General features: G+C 36.4%; 5 protein-coding genes across 5 annotated transcripts; 4 read left to right on the forward strand and 1 right to left on the reverse strand.

Annotated features, from left to right (window-relative positions):
• Positions 1 to 1,277: 1,277 nt before the first annotated feature.
• On the reverse strand, positions 1,278 to 3,714 carry LOC123559016 (uncharacterized). The gene is made up of 2 exons (XM_045350839.2): positions 3,154 to 3,714; positions 1,278 to 2,814 (listed from the first exon to the last, which is right to left on the reverse strand). The coding sequence occupies exons 1-2, from the start codon at positions 3,501 to 3,503 to the stop codon at positions 1,419 to 1,421; spliced, it is 1,746 nt and encodes a 581-aa protein (XP_045206774.2). The 5' UTR covers positions 3,504 to 3,714; the 3' UTR covers positions 1,278 to 1,418.
• A 1,801-nt stretch (positions 3,715 to 5,515) lies between these two features.
• LOC123559015 (complement C1q-like protein 2) lies at positions 5,516 to 6,944 on the forward strand. Its single transcript, XM_045350838.2, has 2 exons — positions 5,516 to 5,961; positions 6,452 to 6,944. The coding sequence occupies exons 1-2, from the start codon at positions 5,526 to 5,528 to the stop codon at positions 6,901 to 6,903; spliced, it is 888 nt and encodes a 295-aa protein (XP_045206773.2). The 5' UTR covers positions 5,516 to 5,525; the 3' UTR covers positions 6,904 to 6,944.
• A 2,895-nt stretch (positions 6,945 to 9,839) lies between these two features.
• Positions 9,840 to 11,348, forward strand: LOC123558399 (beta-1,3-galactosyltransferase 1-like). The gene has a single exon (XM_045350279.2). It carries the CDS (start codon positions 10,017 to 10,019, stop codon positions 11,346 to 11,348), a length of 1,332 nt encoding a protein of 443 aa, XP_045206214.2. The 5' UTR covers positions 9,840 to 10,016.
• Positions 11,349 to 14,463: 3,115 nt separating this feature from the next.
• Positions 14,464 to 15,656, forward strand: LOC123559014 (complement C1q tumor necrosis factor-related protein 3-like). The gene is made up of 2 exons (XM_045350836.2): positions 14,464 to 14,695; positions 15,220 to 15,656. The coding sequence occupies exons 1-2, from the start codon at positions 14,464 to 14,466 to the stop codon at positions 15,654 to 15,656; spliced, it is 669 nt and encodes a 222-aa protein (XP_045206771.2).
• Positions 15,657 to 18,512: 2,856 nt separating this feature from the next.
• On the forward strand, positions 18,513 to 22,339 carry LOC123559013 (uncharacterized; the record flags this gene model as incomplete). Its single annotated transcript, XM_045350835.2, has 2 exons — positions 18,513 to 18,897; positions 20,978 to 22,339. Coding segments are annotated over 2 exons (843 nt in total), but the record flags the coding sequence as incomplete, so codon positions are not given.
• Positions 22,340 to 23,084: the final 745 nt, after the last annotated feature.

Raw genomic sequence — 23,084 nt, forward strand, 5'->3', positions numbered from 1 at the left:
TCGTGCTTTCTACTTTCACCATCGTGGTTTCGACTTTCACCATCGTGCTTTCGACTTTCACCATCGTAGTTCGACTTTCACCATCGTGGTTTCGATTTTCACCATCGTGCTTTCGGCTTTCACCATCGTGGTTTCGACTTTTATCATCATAGTTTCGACTTTCACCATCGTGGTTTCGACTTTCAACATCGCAGTTTCGACTTTCATCATCGTGATTTCGACTTTCACCATCGTGCTTACGACTTTCATCATCGTAGTTTCGTGATTTCGACTTTCGAGTGTTCAGGAATAAGAATCTCGATGGTCCAAACGGAACACCGTAGAAAGGACTGTGGCTATGAACTGATTTAGAACAGTATCTGCATCCACTTCAAAGACAAGGAAACGGACAAACTCCTCAAGTGTGACACTGAAGTAGAAAGTATGTACCTAATTAGCAATTCAATGGCCAAATAGCGTAGGAGATCATTTTGTGAAAATTGTAAACTCGTACAGAAATACATGCGTATATCTGGCATTCACACTTTCGTGGTAAACGGCCCCACAAGCATTAATTTTATAAACCTACGTTCGAAAAAAGCTGAGCTCAGCATTCTTAATATTACGAAATATTTGTATTATGATAAGTGAAAAAATGCATTGTTGCAGCTCAAAAATGGTGGCAACGCATTTTGGTAGCCACTACCAAAATTTGGCCGAATTTTGGTAGTCACCACCAAAATGCGTTACACTCAACGCAATTTGGTAGTTTACAAACATGTAGTACCAAAATGCTTTGGATATGTACACATCCATCGCAAAACGGTATTAATAATAATCTCATGATTTACAAAAAAAATTAGTTTGTGACGAATGGACAATATTATTTCAAAGAGAGTGATAATGGAACTTAGTCGCTCAACCGACCTTGACTCTAGATTCAGTCAAACAGGACCATTGGAACACACGTTCCATGATTTGATGCGTCATTCGTATGACACTTGGACAGGGTTTCACAAACTCCGCCGAATTTTCGTAGTGACTACCAATATGCGTTGCCACCGTTTTGAAGTGTAACAATGCATTAAGGACATATAATTGCAGAATCGGAACTGAGCAATACATGTTCTTCGACTGACTGCCATGTACAGGCATCTTAAACTGTTATTATACACGTAGTCATTTGTGTTTTATAATAAATAAATATTATAATCTACCTAAAACCTACACTAGATCACATTATATTTAAATGAAAACTTTTTGGGCAGAAAATGATTTAGTTAAACATGAATTCGATGAGTTATATATTTCATTTTATTAAATTTCTAGCTTTTATCTGCAATATCAAACATTGTTTCAGTGATGGCATGTCCATATGTATCATGGTTAACAAACTCATGTCATTGTGGTGAAGAATATTCATATTTAGATCAACAAATTTAGAGACTAAAGACTATTAGTTCGTCCTTGTGACGACACCCAATAAGAAGTCTTGAGTGTTCCTGGTCATAGCAAATTCCCAGCGGATCTTTAATGCCATCTGCTTCTTTCAAAATCACTTCTATTTTCTGGTGCTTGGGTGAAAAGAGAACAATTGTGTTGTTGTTTCCGTCACATACAAACAATTGTCCTTTGTCATTTCTACACATTCCTTCTGGTGAGTCCAACATGTCGTGGCTGAAAGTGTTGACGGCATTACCAGCTAGATCTAACGTAGTTATGCTATCGCTATGGCAACTTGTTACGAAGAGATAATGACCGTCGTCGATGGATGTGATTCTTCTCGGAGCTGAACGTAAATGCTGTGGCTTCTGTGGAATGGAGTATAGCCATTCCCCATTGTGTGTATATACTTCTACACAGGCAGTATCAGGATCCTCGTCACTTCCACAACAGACATACATTTTGTCATCAATACAAGTAATTCCTCCACTAACATTTCTCACACAAAATGACTTTGTCAATGTCATTTTCTTTCCAACTGAAACAAATTGAACTTCTCCGTAGAACATAGGAAACACTGCGGCCTTACCGGGACAAACACTACATACATAGTAGCAATCATCGGGTAATTTTACTGAGTCAATCAATTCGTATGATTGATTTAATCTTTTAAGCTTCATGTTGGTGTCATCCGTGATAAGAATACTGTTATCATGTAAGAAACAAATGTCACGGATGGAACATGTACCCAAGTCTGACGTTTCTTTAACATTAAATTGGCCAAACTTTCGTGCAGTCTGGCAATAACTTTCTGTATATATCTGCGGCGGCGGTACAGAATACTCAGACAAAGTGTAGCCTGAAAATGAACCAAGCGTATCTAGTGACTGTAAGTATTCTTCAATCTTTGAAGACACCTCGAAATGAATCGTTTGTTTGTGCAGTGTTCTAGCAATCTCACGAACCCTTTCTTTGCCATTCTTCAACAACTGCTTGCCTTCTTTTACATAAACAAAAAGTTCACTTTCATTTTGACTTTGGAATGATTCAAGTTGTTTTAACGTATCCTCGGCTTCTGTCTTCATTCCATTAAGATATCTTACATCTCGGTCGATGTTACTCACAAGCTCTTTCTGTTTCTCTCTCATCACATCAAACGCTTTTCTTTCAAGATTTTCAAAGTGTTTATCTACCTTTTTACGGAAATCACCGATGACTTGTTTAACCTTTTCCTTGTCTTCGGCCAAGCGTTTGATATCTGTTTTTCGGTCAAGAAGTACTGCGTTGACATCAGAAAGAAAAGCTTCCATTTCGTTTTTGATATCTGTATACTCTGTACTGACCTGTATACCTTTCGCGGCATCTGGTAGATGCTTTGTTTCAACACACAAACTGCAATAAATACAACTTACTATATATGTCATGTTCTGTACGTTTTGCTACTTTTATTAGTTGAGTTTTAAACTAGATTAGAAGGCACGGTAGCTCATATTCCTAATTTAAACGTCGGTGTCTTTATTACATCATAATAATTCTTTTCATGCCAGTTATTTTTACTGCGTACCGCGTAACTTCAAAAGCTATCATCAGCTGACAGGTGTTGTTGTCTGTACTTGCTTTATTACTAAATATCAATACCTTACTCGGTTTGTAAAAAACTATTATGATATTACCAGTTCAAACTAAATCTAGTTGAGATAAGATCTTATACATGTATTAACAGTAACTTACTTGTGTTCTAACGCTTTACATACACTACAGCAGACGACATTATGGTTTCCACAAAAGATATTAATAAGTTCTCCATGATGTTTAGTACATCTTTTTGTTGGAAACGACACAAGTGGTGCTGTGTTAGCTACTTCCACAAATCGGCTCTGACTCAACATCAGATGTCTCTTGTTCAAAGGAAACCTGTTGTGATTTTGCACGCATGAGTAACACATGTAAACGAGACATTCTTTACAGTATCGATCTGCTTCGACATGCTTTCCTTCACCATCACAAAGCGTACAAGAAAATTCATAGAAAGTTTCATGTCCGCCACGTAGCATTTGCGATTTATTTCCGTCAGTAGCCATATTGTAAATCTAGAATTTTACACGTACACTATGTTCGTTTAATGATTATAATTATATTAACACAGTGTCCCTCCATTTTATACAATTTCTATTTACTTTTAATACTGCATTGTACTCTTTCAAGTGTTATGCCCTGTATCAGCAAATGTATCCTTTCATTTAATAATATCTTCCTGCTTATTTAACCAATATATAGGACAGGTAATTGAGAAGCCTGGCAATCAGTCACGTGTAGGTCGATTTTATCAGGAGTGTAGCCAGGATTTCATAGCATGGCAAAAAATTACAATTTAAATCATACGATTTTGATCTCGTTCAAATCATAAAGCGTATCGGAGAAATTTATCGATCATTTAGATAATTGTATAGTTCTAATAAAGCGTTTTTTTATAACAAGTAAAGGTTTCAAACTCAGGAAGTTTGTAAGAAGGAGCTGCTTACTATGGTGGCGGGTAGTGTCCATTTTAAAACCGTGAGAAATTTTACCTTCAGTTTATAAAATGTCGAGGACAACCTTCAAATCCGCGAGATTTTATGCCGAATTTGTATAAAATATCGCGGCCAAGAGAAGCCCTCAAATTTTTCTGTCACACTTCTGTCGTAAAAAGTCGCGAATTACAGACGAAACCTTTTCTGTCTACATAGAAATAAGCCACGCAAACATATTCTTATTTTAGGTAGCCGATTGCGGCCATTTTAATCCGCGATATACTTTTTTATGCTTATCCTGTATAAAGTCGTGTTATAACATTTCAGCCTCGAGTTTTTATGCCTAGAAACGTCTCTCATAACAATTCGCGGCTTCTTAAAAAAAGTCGCGGATTTCTTTAGCGCGACTTTTTATGAAAATGCGAATGAACAGCGTGATTCATCCGAAAGTAAAACGGGATTTAAAAGAGTTAGAAAGAAATACCCGATTTTGCCCCTTATTTTCGGGTCAAAGTACCTCGTCAGCATAAAATATCGCGGCTAAAAACTCGCTATTTTTCGCCGCATAATTTTTAAGCTCGACTTTTTGTAGAATTTCTACTAAAATTGCAAAAAATGTCGCGGACTTCTCTCTGTTCCTCGACTTTTTATAGACCGACGAGGGATACAATGTAGAGTCAAACCATGGACGCAACCGGCCGCCGGAGTCAAAATGTTCCTGGCTGTTTCCAACAACTATCATAAAATATCGCGGGTTATATGTTCCTTGCGACATTTTGTACAATTTCGACAGAAAATCTCGCGGATTTGTAAGTTGCCCGCGACATTTTATTTAATTTCTCGCGAGTTTAAGACGGTCGCAACCGGCCACTATAGCTCACTGACTAATTTATTACTTGTCGCAAGTAGATTGGATCGTTTGTTTAGGATAATTTTCTGCTTGAAAAGATTTGTCTTACTTTAGAATGCTCATTTCGCCATTCCTTGTTTTATTGTGAGATTTCTTGTTCAGGTTCATTCTTGGTAAAATTTTCTTGACTACTAACTCCTCTGAGAACAGTTTTAACCAAACTCTCTCTATAGGTTTTAAGATGAATGCCACTTGTAATTTCTATTGTTATTGAATTCTATTACATCTTAAAGGTGTAAATCTTAAAGACGTTTGGGCATTTACATTTCCGATTCGGTTTTAAGCTTCGTCAAGTGAATTCTCGTATTCGAGCAGCCAAATGTTTAAAAATAGGGGTTTCTTATTAAAGGGAAAGGTTATAATTTTCTATATCTCATGCTATCAGCTTGGTCTTCTTTGTTTGTTTAATGCCGAGAAAAAATCCAAAATCGGCTAGAAAATGAGAAAGTTATGAACATTCCAATATTTGATCAAAATGGCAGCCAATTTGTCTCTATGAATACGTAAACGAATATGGTCTGAAAAATAATGCGCCTATGTTTTCGAAACGAGAATGAAAGAAATCAGCATGTTTCACATCTACTGAAATTAATATATTTAAAATGGAATACAACTGATAAGATAGTTATATGTCATGTATTGATAATTTGACCTTTATCAAGTTGGAATAATAGAACACCTAAATGTTGTCATTTCTAATGGTAAAAGAACAGTTAAGGAGTAAAATGGTTTTCTTGCTATTATTATATATGACCTGGATAACTTCCGTAGAATCAAATCAGAAGAACAGGCATTTCGGCGACATCGGAAGGGTTCCGGCTGACAACGAACCAATTATTCGGGAATTAATTAAGCGTGTTGAGGTTCTCGAAGCACGTGACGTGACTCATACGCAAGTACTCGAAGAACTGGAAAAGAAACATAGAAAGGAAATTGATGAACTCAAGCTAGAACTTGCCAATCAAAAGCATGAAATTACTATTTTACGCAAGAAGAGCGCTGGACGTAGTCGTCTGATAGCAATACTAATGCGACGCACGAAGCCGTGTGTCGAGTCGTGTGTTACCGGGTCGGAAGAGACTGGAAGCGATATTCAGAATCTCTCTGATGAAAGTAAAGGTATATTGCTCTACGATTTATAATGATTACGTAATCTGCAACTTTAAGCCACCTGAATAAGATAGAAGCGTTTTCAGCTCGAATGAAGGTACATACAAATAATTATATTATGACTGCTTACACGTGCTTTATATTATAAATAGAAGATATTGCACGAGTGTCTTTTCATATTGAATTTACTAAACGAGTTGAATAAAATAATAACATGCAAGGCTCTGTCGAGCATTTTATCAAATTTATTCAACGAGTTTAATAAAGTCAATATGAAAAGTCACAAATGTAATATTCTTTTTATCACATTAACTATTATAAACAAGTCAATTTGACTAACGTCTCCTATACTTTAAACGACCTCGACGTCAAAGCTTTATTACACTAGTGCATTTTCAAATTTATATAATGGCTTTATTTCACTCCCGCAACGTCAAAATGTGATAATATTGGTTATATCATCAGTTCGATAAACTTATCTTATGAAGTAATTATTTAGTCAACAGAATTCGACGATCCATGAATGAGGCGAAGATTGCGTTCACAGCTGGTCTAACACACACGTTCTCTCATGCCGGCGCACACCAAAACATAGTATTCGATCACGTGGAAACTAACACAGGAAACGGCTACAATCCTCATAATGGAGTGTTTACTGCACCAGTTTCAGGACTTTATTTGTTCTATACATCCGTCCTGGCTGATAACAACCGCGAGGTTTGGTGCCAAGTTGTCGTCAATGGGAAGAATAAAGGGTCCGCGTACGCACGTGGTACAGATGGTCGACATGATCAAGGAAGCCAAGCAATAATTGTTCAGCTTCAACAAGGAGATGATGTCGCTGTACAAAATGTTGCTGCTGACGACGCAATTTATGGCAGTGATGGAATCTATTCGACGTTTTCTGGGTTTCTTTTGCAGCAAGATTATTCCCAAAACATTGTTGGATAAATGGAATAAAATGTATCTAAAAGTTAAGAAATACATTATCTGACCATATTGCTTTATTTTGTTGCAAAACGTATTTGAACAAAGCCCCGCAGTAAAAATGTGTTAAATCTTATTTGCGACATATGCAATCATTGATTATTGCTTGTAGAGAAACGCAGATGCAAAAGATTTCTTGATAATTGTTCGATGCAATATCCAAAACGTTCCAGAATAGACGTTCTTGAGTCAGTTCAAGTTTTATTTGCGAATTTCTCGTATTCGAGTGGCCATAGAACTTAGGTTTAGGTGTATATCATCAAAACACAGAAATATTTGGTAAACAAACACTATTTTACCATCAAGCTACCTGTCCATTACATGTTCTACCGTACTGTCCCGTACGACTGGATACCTCAAATATTCTCAAAAAGTTGTCTCTCTTTAAAAGTAAATGCCATTTGTAACGAAATAAAAATAATTACTGAAAACTACGTTCAACCTAGATATGCTAAATTTCAGCACCGAGACATTATTGTAAGTACAACAAAACGAAGATACGTAACAGTTCTTTGAAAATGAGTTTTTAAAGGCGTTGAACAGTTCGAAAGTGCGGCCCCTTTATGCAGTCCTTTTCCGGAATTCAATAAATGTATATATATCAATAAATTGAGAATTGTTCTGTAGAGAAATAGACATGTTTTATATGCCGTTCAATTTTCATGTAAAACAACACTTTCTTTCTATGAATCGATGTTGTTTTTCTTTCTTTCTAAAAATATGGGGCTAAGCGTTAAAATAGGGTTGTCTGTTACTACATGTCCCCTTATACAAATCGTCGGTCCATAGTTTGTGCTATTCTTTTGGTCTGGTTTAACGTCACACCGACGCAACTATATATCACATGCGAGTTGGTGGAGGAATACCCCAAATGCCCCTCCGTATATTATTTCATTATTTCATTATGGACACACACCTGGGTTAAAACCACCTACCTTCCGTAACCCATCTAGATGGCTTCCTTACATGGAGAATTCAACGCTCCGAGCGATTTTGCTACATGACCGACATTTATTCAACACATCCTTACTTGGCTAACAAGATAAAACTGTGAAGATTAATTTCTGATGTCATGTAATAAAAGACTTATTTACTGGCTTAACTGATGACTTGTCGTTCAATAATCAAAACTGTTGGCCTTCGTTCCCTCAGACCTCGGTAAATAGTTTTGAATGCTGACCGGAAAATCATTCAGTAAGTGTATATCTAGCATACAATGTAGTCAAGCAAACTACTTAGCTTGGGCCGTATACTGAGTCTGTAAAAGAGAGAAATCAAATGTGAAATATCCGCTATGCACACAAAAAACAAACATAGGAGGAACTCTAATTAACAGAAGAACAGTGAATGGACTTCATGATCTCAAATAATCAGAAAATATAAAATGCAGAGTCAAAGCATTAGTAATTTCAGTTAAGATTATAAAATGAAGTGCCAAAATAATGAATGATGCGTTTGTTAAGGATGTACGAGCGATCTTTAACTTAATGCCGAAAATAAATGCTAAATCGTCCAAATATGGCTAAAAATGTACCATTAAAACATTAAGATTTTACTTGTTTCGAAAACAAATTACCATTATTTTTGGCTAGAATTTACCATAATCTGATGTAAGATGCACAATTGGGTAGGGCCGGTAATCTCAAGTATCTATTTAAGAAGAAAAGGTCTGGTTCTTTCCTTTCTCTTACAGATATTCACAATTTAATAAGCTACAAGTAAAATAAAAAAAATCAGCATAGCGCTTTACATTATCTACAAAGTATCATTAAAACAAAAAGAACTAAAATGTTAAATTTCACCAGTTTTTACAGTTTTTTTTTCTAAATATATCTCTTAGATGCACAGTTACCCCAACATTTTTCCTTTCCAGTTTAAAGCATAGAGAGGCAAGAGTTTGTGTAACACAATCCGTATAAGCAAGATCGACGTGTATATGTGTTTGGCTATTAAACACATGTATTAGAAAACAATATGGGCATTACATAGTATATAGACTGGGATAAAAAAATCTCTGCCATAAAATCCTCTCAAATATCACATTCTGAAAAAAGTACAATATCTCTTATCTATGAGCCTGGAGAGAAAAAGCTTCAGTGTTATTATGAAGAAAAAAATAAACTTTATTACAGATTTCTTGATCTCAAAAGACTTTGTAAGTCTACATAGTATAGTATAAGAAAATATATTCATACAAAATTACCTTAACCTTTTAAAATAAAATATGTGCCAAACGTTTATATTACGAGAAGCGAGGGAAGAATCGGTAACAAGTATCAAAAGAAATAGTCCAGCTGTACTAGCATAAAATAAATTGATACGGCAAATTACCATATTATTGATACAATCAATTATTTTGTGATTAGATCGATAAATCAGTCAATCATTATCTAATCTACGATTGTAACCCTTTTTTCTTATTTATGTAGACATTTGTGTGACTGATATGGTATTGTCATTTGTTACAATTAATTAAACTATATTAATAAAAAAAAATAGAGCACATTTATGTATTGGACATTGGCATCATTTGAAGTGTAGGAAATATCTTAATATATGTGGTTAAGCATGTGTATAAATAATGTATATGTTTATAAATTACGTATAAGAACGGAAAGCAAACAGTATGATGAAATAGAAAAGACAGGAAAGGATTGAGAAAAATATGCCAACAAAATCGAACACATCAGCATAATTGTCAGCAAATCATATGAACAATTCAATATATAAGACATGTATTAGTTTTGGATAGAAACTGTATGGAGGCATTGAGGATCTGCGGCAAACGACAAGTTTCATCGAGGCTACTGGTCTGACAGTGTAGTCGCGAACGCAAAGAAGAAGAAGAAGATATTTAGTTACTGTAACATATTAAAAAGTAATAAACTCTGTGGGCTGAAAAGTAATGAATAAGATGATTGTGGTACTTGGATAATTGGGGCAATGTTGAAGTTTACGATAAGCATAAAGATGGCAGCATGTAAATATTTGGAGTGTTGTTACGTTAAGAAAATAAAATAAATTTAAAAAATCACACTTTATTAGTCATCGTATGTCAAACAAAACTTCTAGTTGGAATGATGAAGAAATTTAAAATTAGATTTGTAGTTATAATACTAATGATTCTTGTAATTATTTTTATGATTCTACCGTATGTGTGTTATACTGACACGCGCATGCGCACTAAAGACAATTGTGGTGTAAGCCGTCTGAATTTGATAATTGCAAAACCTTATACAGAAAATGCAGAATATTCTATAAAGAGAGTCGGAACCGTGGAAACAGAGACATATCGGAAATACGATTTTCAACGTGAACTAGAGTTAGAAAAGAGGGAACGTTTTGAAAGACGGAAGGATGAACTTTTGTATAGACTTGAACGAAGTAAAGCGCGAGTGTTTGACAAAAGTATTGACATTGGTGAACCATTTCCGGCTGTAGCGGATGAAATGGCCAAAGTGCAGGGTTACTATAATTTGTCGGACAAGAAAATGACGATATTAAATTCCAAATATCTGATTGAAAGCAAATCTATCTGCTCAGAGACGCCTGAACTAATGGTTTTAGTTCCATCAGTTCCAACAAATGAAAATGTTCGTTCTGCCATTAGGAAAACGTATGGGTTAATTGCCCATTACACACCGTCGGATTTACTTAACTATGGAATGGAACATCCTGTAAAAATAGCGTTCCTTCTTGGCAGAAGTCCAAATCATTCAGTTGAAATTGATGTAATAAATGAACAGGAAAGATATAAGGATATCGTCCAGGTAGATTTCGTAGACTCGTATTATAATCTAACCCTGAAAATTTTATACGGTTTCAAGTGGGTAAGCACATTTTGTAAAGGTGTGAAATATGTGTTGAAATCAGACGAAGACGTATTTGTTAATGTAAAATTACTTCTAGCCGAGCTGAAAACCTATCGTGTCTCTCCAAGAGGGTCTGTATTTGGATTTATTCATTCAACATCTTTTGGCCTGAGAGTATTAAAAACTGGGAAATGGGGTGTCAGTGAAGCGGAGTATCCATTGCGTAGGTACCCGCCGTATGCCCAAGGAACGTCATATACATTGACAGGTGACTTGATTCCAAAGATTGTAGAAACAGCCCAGCATTTACCGTATTTGCATATTGAGGACGCTTTTATTACAGGTATAATAGCCGGTAAAATTCTTGGTGCAAATCTTGAACGTATGAGTGGAAACTCATATTGGTCGGATACGATCCCGGACCCATGTGAATTTGTCAAAACAGAGCGTGTTTCACAGACCAATATGGTACCATCATTAATGTATAAGACATGGAAAGCTCTACTATCTCCTGATACTGTGTGTGCTAATGTAACATATCATCCTAGAATGCATCGTTATAACTGGCGTATAAAATCGCAGTTTATAAAACCTTGAGGCAGTAATATTTTGGTTAGTTATGTTCAAGATCGTTGCCAAAGATTTTTTAACTGTTATAAAAGCAGTCGTAAAGTACCAAAGTGCCATCTGGGGGCCGTAAAATGCCTTCCTTTACTTGGACTCATGGTTGTGATAATTTCTGGTCTTTAAGATATTATCACTTCTCCTGATATCAGTCTGTCAAATCGAGTTGCTTGGTTGCTTTGTTTTCAATGGTCTTTCAAATTTCATTTAGCTTTCATATTTGATATTCACACCTAAAAAATCTAGATTTACTTAAACAACGAATACACAATCATGTTTATACACGCATACGTTTCAAGCCGAACAATATGCTTAATGCAAGAACCAGTTCCACCTTACTTGTAACTTTCAATGAAAATAATTTAAAACATACTTTACTGTAAATGTCGATTGATAAACAATTATTGTAAATCTTTAAAGCAGATGAATTTTGAGAGCTTAGGTATATATGATTTAAATTGCAAATATTGTTAAACCATTTCGTAAGATTCTGGGTCATGGCAATTATTCAGTTGTATTTAGTTACGCTTTCAACTTTGTGTCTGACGAGACAGATGGAAGGTTCCCTGATTGGCTGTTCTCAAAGTTCAATGGTTTAAGCTGCTCTGTCTTTTCGCCACCTTTGTTGGGGATCCTCAATGACGTTACGCTTGTTTCTCTGCACTCCGCACTGACATTGGGAACATAGGTATAGTGTTCCTTATGTTTATTTTCATACACACGTTTACATGTAATAGTAATTATCTGTGGTTTTTCTGTGAATTACTAATCGTGCCTTCTGTAAAGGTTACATTCGTTATGGATTCGTTTGTTTACCCTGTTCTATAGCACTGCAACACGCTGAGGATTAAGTGTGAGTGTTGATGCACCATTAACACGTGGTGTTTTGCTATTTACCATTACACCAATACGATTCTCCATTGTGTTATTCTATGTGTTAGTTTAAACCGCTTTTGCCAGTTTTTTTAACTATGTATACATATTTTTGTACATATGTACACCCATACACACACAATTTTTCGATTTTTCTGAACGCAGCTGGTATTATATGATCTTTGTTCTTGTTTTATATAGAGTTTTGTCATATACGGCGATGAACTGATGTCATAGCACAAAGAATACATTTAATATATATTTGCTGTTTGTGATGTTGTTATTTTTATTGCAGGCTCGTTACTACACTGAGACACACTTAGGCACTTGCCTCCGTCCAAATGTACGGAGTTACAATTTTTGTTCATAAAACTTCGAAGCTCTTAATTGAATTCTTTTCAACAAAAAAAGAAGAAATAGTTTACAAACGTAGGATTCCCCATTTTCTACAGAAATGAAAAAAGTCATCAGTAGCAATAATCAATAAGAATATGATACAATTTGTACTATATATTGTAATAGTGTATATAAAAATAGATGAAAGATAATTGTGAAAAGTATTCCATTCGTGATAAAGGCCAGGTTGCCGAATATTAAATGCAGAGAGTTGTTTATTACGAATTTATATATAAATGTAGGTATGCAATGTTTCGTTATGCTTACATGCCCCTGATAATTGTTATAAGAACAAACTTTAAAGTTAATGTAGCAAGTTCATTCTGTAACCGTCGACTAACCATACCAATAAAAATGTAAAATGTTTTTATATATGATATGCTTACGGTAACTTATGCAAATGAATGGCTGAAGACATACAAATACTATAAATACATTTTCCTATTCTTGAGCCTTAGTATCATTTGAATAGAGGATTTCGCATATGTGTCTTTTAATGTTGAATTTATTTAAGGAGTTGAATAAAAGAATTTTATCAATTTTTATTCAACGAGTTTAATAAATTCAATGCGGAAAGACACAAAAATGTAATATTCTCTTTATCACATTGTTTTTTTTCCTGTTGAAACATAAATAAATCTTCTTTATTTAGCTATTATAGACAAAGTCAATTCGACCAACGTCCTCTGTAGTTAAATAGAGAAAAGTGGAAACTTCACAGGTCGCTCAACACGACAAAAACTAAAATGTTGCAGGCTCGGTTTGATTGAGCCTGTTCATGGACGGTAGTGGAAATGCATGATACCGTCCACGCCATCTAGCCCCGGGTTGAGCAGAACTCAACATTTACACATGCTAAAAGTACAAAAAGCAATTTAGAGACATCCGCAGATGTATTCAAACGGCGGTGAACATGGAACCTTCAATGATACAGGTGTTGAGGCGTGTAATTCCATGAAGAGCGGCGTTTGGTCCCCAGATAAAGTAAAGGGTTTGCCCAAAACGAGAAAACAATGGGCAGAACTAAACAAACTGGAATTTAGGAGGGGGATCTGAGGTTATGGAGCCTGCGTATCACAGGAACTGTCAAAAGACAAAATTAAAAAGCAGGCACCATATCCAAGTGGTGATGTAACAATACTCAAGGCTATGAAAGCGGGAGTATTGGAACCACCCATGTTGGTCTTGTTGAGAAACTAAACAGTACCAATAACACAACATAAAAGTCGTGCTGAACGATCTGAGAAGATCGAAATATAACAGCCTTTTACGGCCGCCACACGGCACAAACAACGCTGCTGTGATAATAAAATAGAGAAAACGACGTCTACGTCAAAGCTTTATCACACTAGCATAATACCAAAATTCTGTAATGGCTTTATTTCACTCCAACGTAATAAATCAAATTGGTTCGTAAAACGTATTTACTGTCGGAATTGAACTCAAAATAGTAATATCTTATTTTCACAAACAAAAGCTTTTTTATATAAATCAAATCTAAATCATGACCATGTATTTATGAAGCCTATGATTCATCACAGGCAGACAACTAGCTGATAAGGCAGTTCAGCCTATATAAACTTTGAATAAGAACACACTATATATAAATATTGTGAATACTTTAAGAGTACAAAATTGAACTTGAGTAAAATGATACTTTTGCGATATGCCATTATACATTTTGTCTGGATAGCGTCCCTGGAGGCTGACCAGATCCATTATCCATCCGACGACATCGGGAATGGTCCAATTGCAAGTGACCCTATTATTCAGGATCTCATCAAGCGTGTGGAAGTGCTCGAAGCACGTGACAGGAGTCATGTACAAGTCCTTGAAGAACTGGAAAGAAGCCATAGAAAAAGAAATTGATGAACTTAAGCAAGAGCTTACCAATCAAAAGGATGAAATAAAAAGTTTGCACAAGAAGAGTATCGGACAAGACCGCCTGATATCCAGACTACTGCGGCGTACGAAGGCACGTGCTGGGTCGTCTGCTCCAGCCTCTGAAGACAACGTGGAAGAGGTTCAGAAGATATCTGTTCAAAGTAATGGTATGTGCCTTATGATTTTTTAAACACACATGAAACAAACTGTTTTCGTAATATCTGAATAAGATATTCAGATAAAAAGCATTTTAATGAAAATGAATGTATAACCCATGTCGTAAATATTAAAAGAAACCCATAGAAAGCAACCAAGCAAACATAAATGCAGACAATGGTTGAGTTTGTTCATGAAGGTAATAATATTTGCAACGCTCCTCACGTCCTCTAGCACCGCCTTATAAGGAACAGCATTATGTAAATTTGGAGTGGGCTCTATAATTTCAAATGATCATAAAATACAGTTCCAAAGGAAATGTTTCTATCTGGAAAGAAAGATAATATGCTACGTTAAATGTTACTAGAGCTACACGCGAGTGTTTTAATCATCACAGAAGACCTCTGTCTAGTAGATCTATACTAACTGTCTATTCATCTTTCATAAAACAAACGGTAAGTTATTAATCCTGTCTTATACTTTTTATTATATCGCAATTTCGACATTTAAAATTACGAAACATATTTTTTTTCAGTGAACAGAATTAAGCGATCCATGAATAAGGCGACGGTTGCGTTCACAGCTGGTCTAACACACATTTTTGACCATGCCGGCGTTCGACAAAACATAGTATTCGATCACGTGGAGACTAACCTTGGAAACGGCTACAATCCTCATCATGGCGTGTTCACTGCACCAGTTTCAGGACTATATGTATTTTATTCATCCATTCTGGCCGATATGGATCGAGAAGTTTGGTGCCGAATAGTCGTGAATGGGAATAATAAAGCGTCAGTGAATGCACGTGGGACAAATGGTCGGTATGATCAAGGAAGCCAGGCGATAGATGTTCAGCTTCAACAAGGAGATGATGTCTCTGTGCAAAACGCAGCGGCTGATGATTCCATTTACGGGGACGCGAAAATTTACTCAACGTTTTCCGGATTTCTTCTACAGCAAGACGTTTCTTAATCTGGTACTATTGTAGGATAAATTGAAATGAAATGTGTCTTTCAATAATTGGCTTGAGAATACATTTCGCTTGAAAAAACTTTGTAAAGAATTTGTAATCCCTCTCAGTTTTTAAGGACGAGAAAACAAGATAAACTCTTTGTATTTGGTTACGGTTAAAAAGTAATACCGAATAAGGCCGAATACGATAACACTATTTAAGTATAACTGTAAATGAATACAATAAAGTACAATAAAGAATATGCCTTATTACATTGAATTAAGCATCTTACAAAGCCCGCTTCATGATGGTACGATATTTGCAACGCTCCTCACGTCATCTAGCACGTCTTATGCGGAACAGGATTAAGTAAATTTGGAGTGGGCTCTATAATCCCCAATGACTATAAAAGACAGTTCCAAAGGAATTGGTTCTATTTGGAAATAGTATAATATGCTAGGTAAAATGATGAGGGAGGTGAAAAGTGTTTTATTTATCACAGACGTATTATGTCCAGTATACTCTTCTCGTAGAACATACTGTATGTTTTTAATCCTGCTTTATACTATTTATTTATTTATTTATTTATTTATTACATCTGTCAGTTTGAATAAGAGGAATGAAAAAGTAGAATAAAACTAAGAATACGGAAAATCTGATTGTTTCGGTCAAGAAATGAGAATACATGAAATTGACATAGTACATGCTGTATAAGTACAATAATGACAAATCCAGATGATAAAGGGTTTTGACATATGCTGTTGTCATAATGGCTTCAGGAAAGGGCGGATACATAAATATCACTGGCCAAGCTTCAGGAAACGGCACGTACATTGATTGAACCACTTACCTAGCTTCAGGAAAGGGCGCATAGCATTACATTTTTAAAACCACGTCCGCAGTTACAGAAAGGGGCACGTGCATTTGTTGAACCATTTACACTGCGCCATGAACCTAGATAGCTCCAATGTGAAATTATATATACCTGCTACAAAATTAGTCATAACAAGTATAGTAAGCATATATTCAGATAGTAGAATACACTGAGCTGACGTCCAGCAGACATGGTCCCTCACTCATAACGATTGCGAGGTTTATGGTTGAAATGGCCGAACATGGAGACAGGGGAACAAAGCATCTCCGTATAACACTCGGCATAGACACTTGAGATTTGATATGACCAGAGAAGTCAAGCTATTATTTTTCAACATAAACAAGATAAAAGTATGGCTGTGTACAATCTTTCAGCTGATGACGAATTTCACATTGGTGGGTCAGCAAGATATTTCCTCTGGCACAATTGTTGGATGATTGAAATTATTATTTAAAATAAGTACTAGTAAATTTATTGTAAAAATAGCAAATAAATAACTGTTTTGTAGAAATTAACTAGATGTTTCTATGGTGAAACTCATAAAGTTTGCTTTTACTACTTTTTGATAATTAGCGTGTCTCCTGCCACTACTGGATTTCCTTAGAAATTACCAATGATTTAGGAACAGAGGTTAATCTACTGGAGCCAATTTTGAGTTGATAAGTTAAATATGAAATTAACTCCGGCATATGATATTCACATAGTCATTTTGAAAGACGTTAATTTAATTTTTACAACATACTCTTCAACATCATCTCGTCGTAAATCCTTCTGTTTATGGTAGAACGTCTAAACTGACGTTGACTTTCTCCTAGATAAAGTCCCCCCCCCCACCCCCCGAATATCAACAGTGTCCCTATATAATACTAAACAATACTAGACTAGTTTTGTTTGGCAAACATTTTTTATTACATCATGCACTCGGGAGCGTTTATAGTGTAATTATGGAAGAAGAAAAAAATCTATCTCCTCCTTGTTACTGTTCAAGAATTGCACGTGCATTTTATTACAACTAACAGTACACATTTTAAGCAAAATCAAATCGAAATTATGTAGACAGTCTATAAAAAAACCCAACAAAACAATTCAATGCGACAAGATACGTATGTCAGACAAAATGGTAACCTCTGCCATCATCACCCTGACACACCGGAAATTGACAAAAAGACGTGGAAAATAATGTTGTGATAGGACAGCATCGTAAGGCTTTACAAAAGCCTTTCATAAATTGCTTTGTGAAAAAGAGGGCGTTACTTTTTGAGAAAGCAGAAGGCAATGCCTTGCAGAAATTAGAGCACCGAGAAAAACAACATTAATGACCTGACCGAGCAGACCAGTTTACAAATATCAAACAGCTCAGTACATATGGGCTTTAAGCTCTCATGTAGTTCTCCACCTAATCCGCTAGACACAAAAAGGATTGAACACCAAAATATGCGGCATGTCGCAAAACAGTAGGATAAAGTATAATTTATTTTATACACCTTTCACAGATGTCCATTAAAACTTTTCCTCCATCAGTGTCAACACTTGATAAAAGCAATGTTAACATAAAATCATTCGACTAACATGCGCCTGAAAAATGTTAAAACGTAATAAAAGCAGTTCAATTTGAAAGCAACAACTCCAATGACTTCTGTAGCCTCCAAGCGGCCATTACAATAAAACGCATAGAATAATTCATATACCATAGGATATGCTTTTGGTAACTAAAGCAAATGATTCACTGACTGAAGCTTTGCTTTTCAGTCATACAGGCAAAATAATTACAATTTTCTTTTTTTTATTCTCAGTAGCATTTAATCTGAATTGGCTCATTAAACACACTGTCACAATTGAAGCTTAAAACAAGTCCATGTAAGTAGTTTTATCTTAATTGTACAATCTGATAAGACCGTCATGTATACATAATTTACGCTATATAAAGTTTAAATAAGACCACACTATATCAAACTTGTGAGTACTTAAATCTTACAGAATAGTGCAGGAGTAAAATGTTTTTTATGTTATATTACATTTTGTCTGGATAGCATCCTTGGAGGCTAACCAGAAGGATTACCCATTCGGAGACATAGTGAACAGTCCAACTGCAAACGATCGTATTATTCAGGATCTCATTAAGCGTGTGGAGGTTCTCGAAGCACGTGACAGGAGTCATGTACAAGTCCTCGAACAACTGGAAAGAAGCCATAAAAAAGAAATTGATGAACTTAAGCAAGAGCTTACCAATCAAAAGGATGAAATCAAAATTTTACGCAAGAAGAGCATCGGACAAGATCGTATGATATCCAGATTAATGCGGCATATGAAAGTACCTGCTGGGTCGTCTGCTCCAGATTCTGAAGACATCGGGGACAAGGTTCAGCAAATATCTGTTGAAAGTAAAGGTATGTTGTTGCATGATTACTAATTTGACATATTATTGGTGTAAAAAAAACAACCGATTGGTTTTTTGTCTGCCCCCTAGTGGTCCCCCCCCTAGTTTTCTTACATAAACAAGGGAGAAAAAAAACAACCGGTTGGTTTTTTCTCCCTCCTGGTTGTTTTTCTCCTAGTTTTTGTGAGGGAACAAGGTATAAACAACAGGTTGTTTTGTCACCCCTAGTTTATCCCCCCCCCCCCAGTTTTTTGCATAAACAAGAGAGAAAAAAACAACCGGTTGATATTTTCTCCCCGTTGGTTGTTTCTCTCTCCCCCCCCCCCCCCCCCCCCCCTAGTTTTTGTGCATTAAGAAGTGAGAAAAAAACAACCGCTTGTTTTTCTTCTCCCCCTGGTTGCTCCCCCCTAATAACTAAGTGTTTTTCCCTTGTTTATGAAAAAAGGGGAAAAAACTGACTGGTTGGTTCTTTCCCCCCTGGCAAGTTATGTGAATAATAGACGGTGAAAGGGGAAGAAACTGACTTCTTGGTTCTTTCCTCCTAATATATATGTGCCTGCATGTGTGAATAATAGGCGATGAAGGGGGAAGAAACTGACTGGTTGGTTCTTTCCCCCCAGGTTTGTATGTATGCACATGTGTGAATAATAGGCGGTAAAGGGGGAGGGGGGAGAGAAAATGACAGGTTAGTTCTCACCACCTTAGTATGTATGTATCTACATGTGTGATTAATGTACAGTAAAGGGGGAAGAAACTGACTAGTTGGTTCTTTTCCCCTAGTGTTTATGTATCAACATGTATGAATAATAGACGGTGAAGGGAAAAGAAACTGACTGGATGGTTCTTTCCACACCCCCCCCCCCCCCCCCCCCAGTATGTACAAGTGTATGTGTCTACATGTGTGAATAATAGGCGGTTAGGGGAGCAGAAACTGACTGGTTGGTTCTTTCCCCCTAGTATGTACAAGTGTTTGTGTCTACAAATGTGAATAATAGGCGGTGAAGGGAGAAAAAAACTGACTGGTCTGTGTTCTTCTTTCTCCCTTGTTGATGCACAAAAACTAGTGGGGGAAAACAGACTGCAAACTTAATCATACATAAAATAGAACATTTTGCATGTATTATTCAGACATGCAGATACATCCATACAAGGGGCTAAAAACAACTAGTCAGTTTCTCCCCACTTCACCGTGTGTTATTCAGACATGCAGATATACACATACCAGGGACGAAAGAATCAATTAGTCAGTTTCGTCCCCATTCACTGTGTATTATTCAGACATGCAGATATACACATACCAGGGGGGAAAGAACCAACTAGTCTGTTTCTTCCCCCTTCTCTGTGTATTATTCAGACATGCAGATATACAAATACCTGGAGGGGGGGTGTGTGGGGAGGAGAGAACAAACTACATGTAGTCAGTTTCTTCTCCCTTTCACCGTGTATTATTCAGACATGCAGATATACACATACAAGCGGGGGGGGGGGGGGGGGGGGAAAGAACCAACTAGTCAGTTTCTTCCCCCTTCACTGTGAGTTATTCAGACATGCAGATATACACATACCAGGGGGAAAAACCCAACTTGTCAGTTTCTTTCCCCTTCACTGTGTGTTATTCAGTTCTTCTCCCTTCACCGTGTATTATTCAGACATGCAGATATACACATACCAGGGGGGAAAGAACCAATTAGTCAGTTTATTCCCCCTTCACCGTGTATTATTCAGACATGCAGATATACCAAGTCGAAAGTCAGGAAGTTGGAAGTTAGAAGTGCGGAAGTTAGAAGTCAGAAGTGCGGAAATTAGAAGAAGGAAGTATGAAGTCAAGAAGTTAGAAGTGCAAAAGTTAGAAGTCAGAAGTACGGAAATCAGTTGTCCCTCCAGGGCTTCCATACATGACGGCATACACCAAGCTTTTGCCTGTTCTGTATGGTTTTCATTTACAGTGCGTTGCCGCAATGTTTGACGCTGTGACGTCATAACTGTGATGTACAGAAATGATTTTGCTGCATAATATCACCCACTTTCAGTCTTCTATAATAAGAAAATACATCAAGTCGTGTTAGAATAAATCTATATGTTTTCTTTAGTCAACAGAATTCGACGAGGCGAAAATGAAGTGGCGGTTGCGTTCACAGCTGGCCTAACACATACGTTCTCTCATGCCGGCGCACACCAAAACATAGTATTCGATCACGTGGAAACTAACACAGGAAACGGCTATAATCCACATCATGGAGTGTTCACTGCACCAGTTTCAGGACTATATTTGTTCTACACATCCGTGCTGGCTGATCACAACCGCATAATTTGGTGCCAAATTGTCATCAATGGGAAGAATAAAGCCAGCGCGTACGCACGTGGGACAGATGGTCGACACGATCAAGGAAGCCAAGCAATAATTGTTCAGCTTCAACAAGGAGATGATGTCGCTGTTCAGAATCTTGACGCTGATGATTCCATTTACGGTGACCAGTACATCTATTCAACTTTTTCTGGATTTCTTCTACAGCAAGATTTTTCTCAGTCTGGCAGTATTGTTGGATGAATTGAAATGAAATGTCTGAAATTACCACGATACGTGCTTGTTTCAACAACTTCGTTTTTCTTAACGTGATCTTTTTAACGTCGCACCGACACAACCCTAGGTCATATGGCGACTTTCCAGCTTTGGTGGTGGAGGAAGATCCCAGGTGCCTCTCTGTGCATTGTTTTATCACGAGCGGACAGCTGGGTAGAACCACCGACCTTCCGTAAGCCAGCTGGATGGCTTCCTCATATGAAGAGTTCAACGCCCCGAGTGAGGCTCGAACCCACATCAATGAGGGGCAAGTGATTTGAAGTCAGCGACCTTAACCACTTGGCCATGGAGGCCCCGTTAAAGTGATCTGTTTATGAGGTTAAGGTTAAGTAATTCAATATAAATCGAATATGTTAAAACAAATTTTAACAGCGTAAATAAATAGGAAAATAATAAAGAATATGCCATTTTACATTAAGGTAACGAAAGTGTTACTGGAATAATTCCCCAGAATAGAGTTAAGCTATTGAGTTTCAATGTAAACGAAAACACCAAAGTATCTTCTGATGATGTGAAAGTCTTAAAGAAATCAACTGGCGACTCCGTCGGAAATAACGTCAGAAAAACGACTGCAGCTTTATCATATTCCTTATGCAACAAGATATCATGATTTCTATTGAAGTATTTCAATATACGCCTACATAGATTAGGTAAAAAATGTAACGATCTTTATTCAAATGATAATAGTACTGTAAAATTGTTCAATTCATGATGTAAAGAATTAAACTATATTTTATTGCTTTGTATGAAAAAAAAAATCATCTAGAATCCGAACTGTATCAGATTATGATTAAGAAAGTTGTAAAAATGGGTTCATAGCTTTATTTTTAAAAACTAATAGTTGACCATGAAGTTATTTTTTACGCCGACATGAGTGGAAAAATGTAGCATCAACATACAGCGGCTATGTCTGCTAGCGTGTTTGTATTTTGACGTCTCATTTTCACTTTTTTAAAATAGTTGCAAGCATATTGATAAAATTTAATGCATGTGGAAATTAATCATTAGAAAAAAATCGCTTCACCTTTTGTCGATCCATGGACACAATTTGCGACTGACAAAGAATGATTCTTAATATTTCCTACATAGTCTATTGATGGACTTCATAAATGTTTAAAGTTTATGAGTCATAAAATTAAGTAATACAGCATGTCTATTTTATCAATGGACCGTATATTACAGGGAATGACAGCAGCCATAAGCCAGACGCATAATCATCAGCCATTATTTATTGGAAACAATAGTTAAAGTTATTAATGACTGATAATATCATCATTTCGTTGGCACATGAGTTAGCGTCTGACAATATACGTCTGTCATATCCAATACAACTAAATTATCATTCTAACACGATCTTAAACAAAGAAGGCTGGAAACAGTGAATTATTATACAACAATTCACTGTTCTGACGTCACAGTTATTACGTCATAGCGTCAAACGGCATAGCTGCGCGCTGGAAAAGAAACCGATTGAAAACGGGCAAATATTTAATGAATGCCGTCAAGGATGTACTTTAAAGTCCTTGGTAACGTGTTTGAATCGAAATAATATATCGCATTTTGAGATTTGCTCTTGAATAAATCATTGTTTGTCGTTCAGATGCGTATTATTATAT

This window comes from Mercenaria mercenaria, chromosome 5 (assembly GCF_021730395.1).
Source record: "Mercenaria mercenaria strain notata chromosome 5, MADL_Memer_1, whole genome shotgun sequence".
In the NCBI taxonomy this organism is placed as follows: domain Eukaryota; kingdom Metazoa; phylum Mollusca; class Bivalvia; order Venerida; family Veneridae; genus Mercenaria; species Mercenaria mercenaria.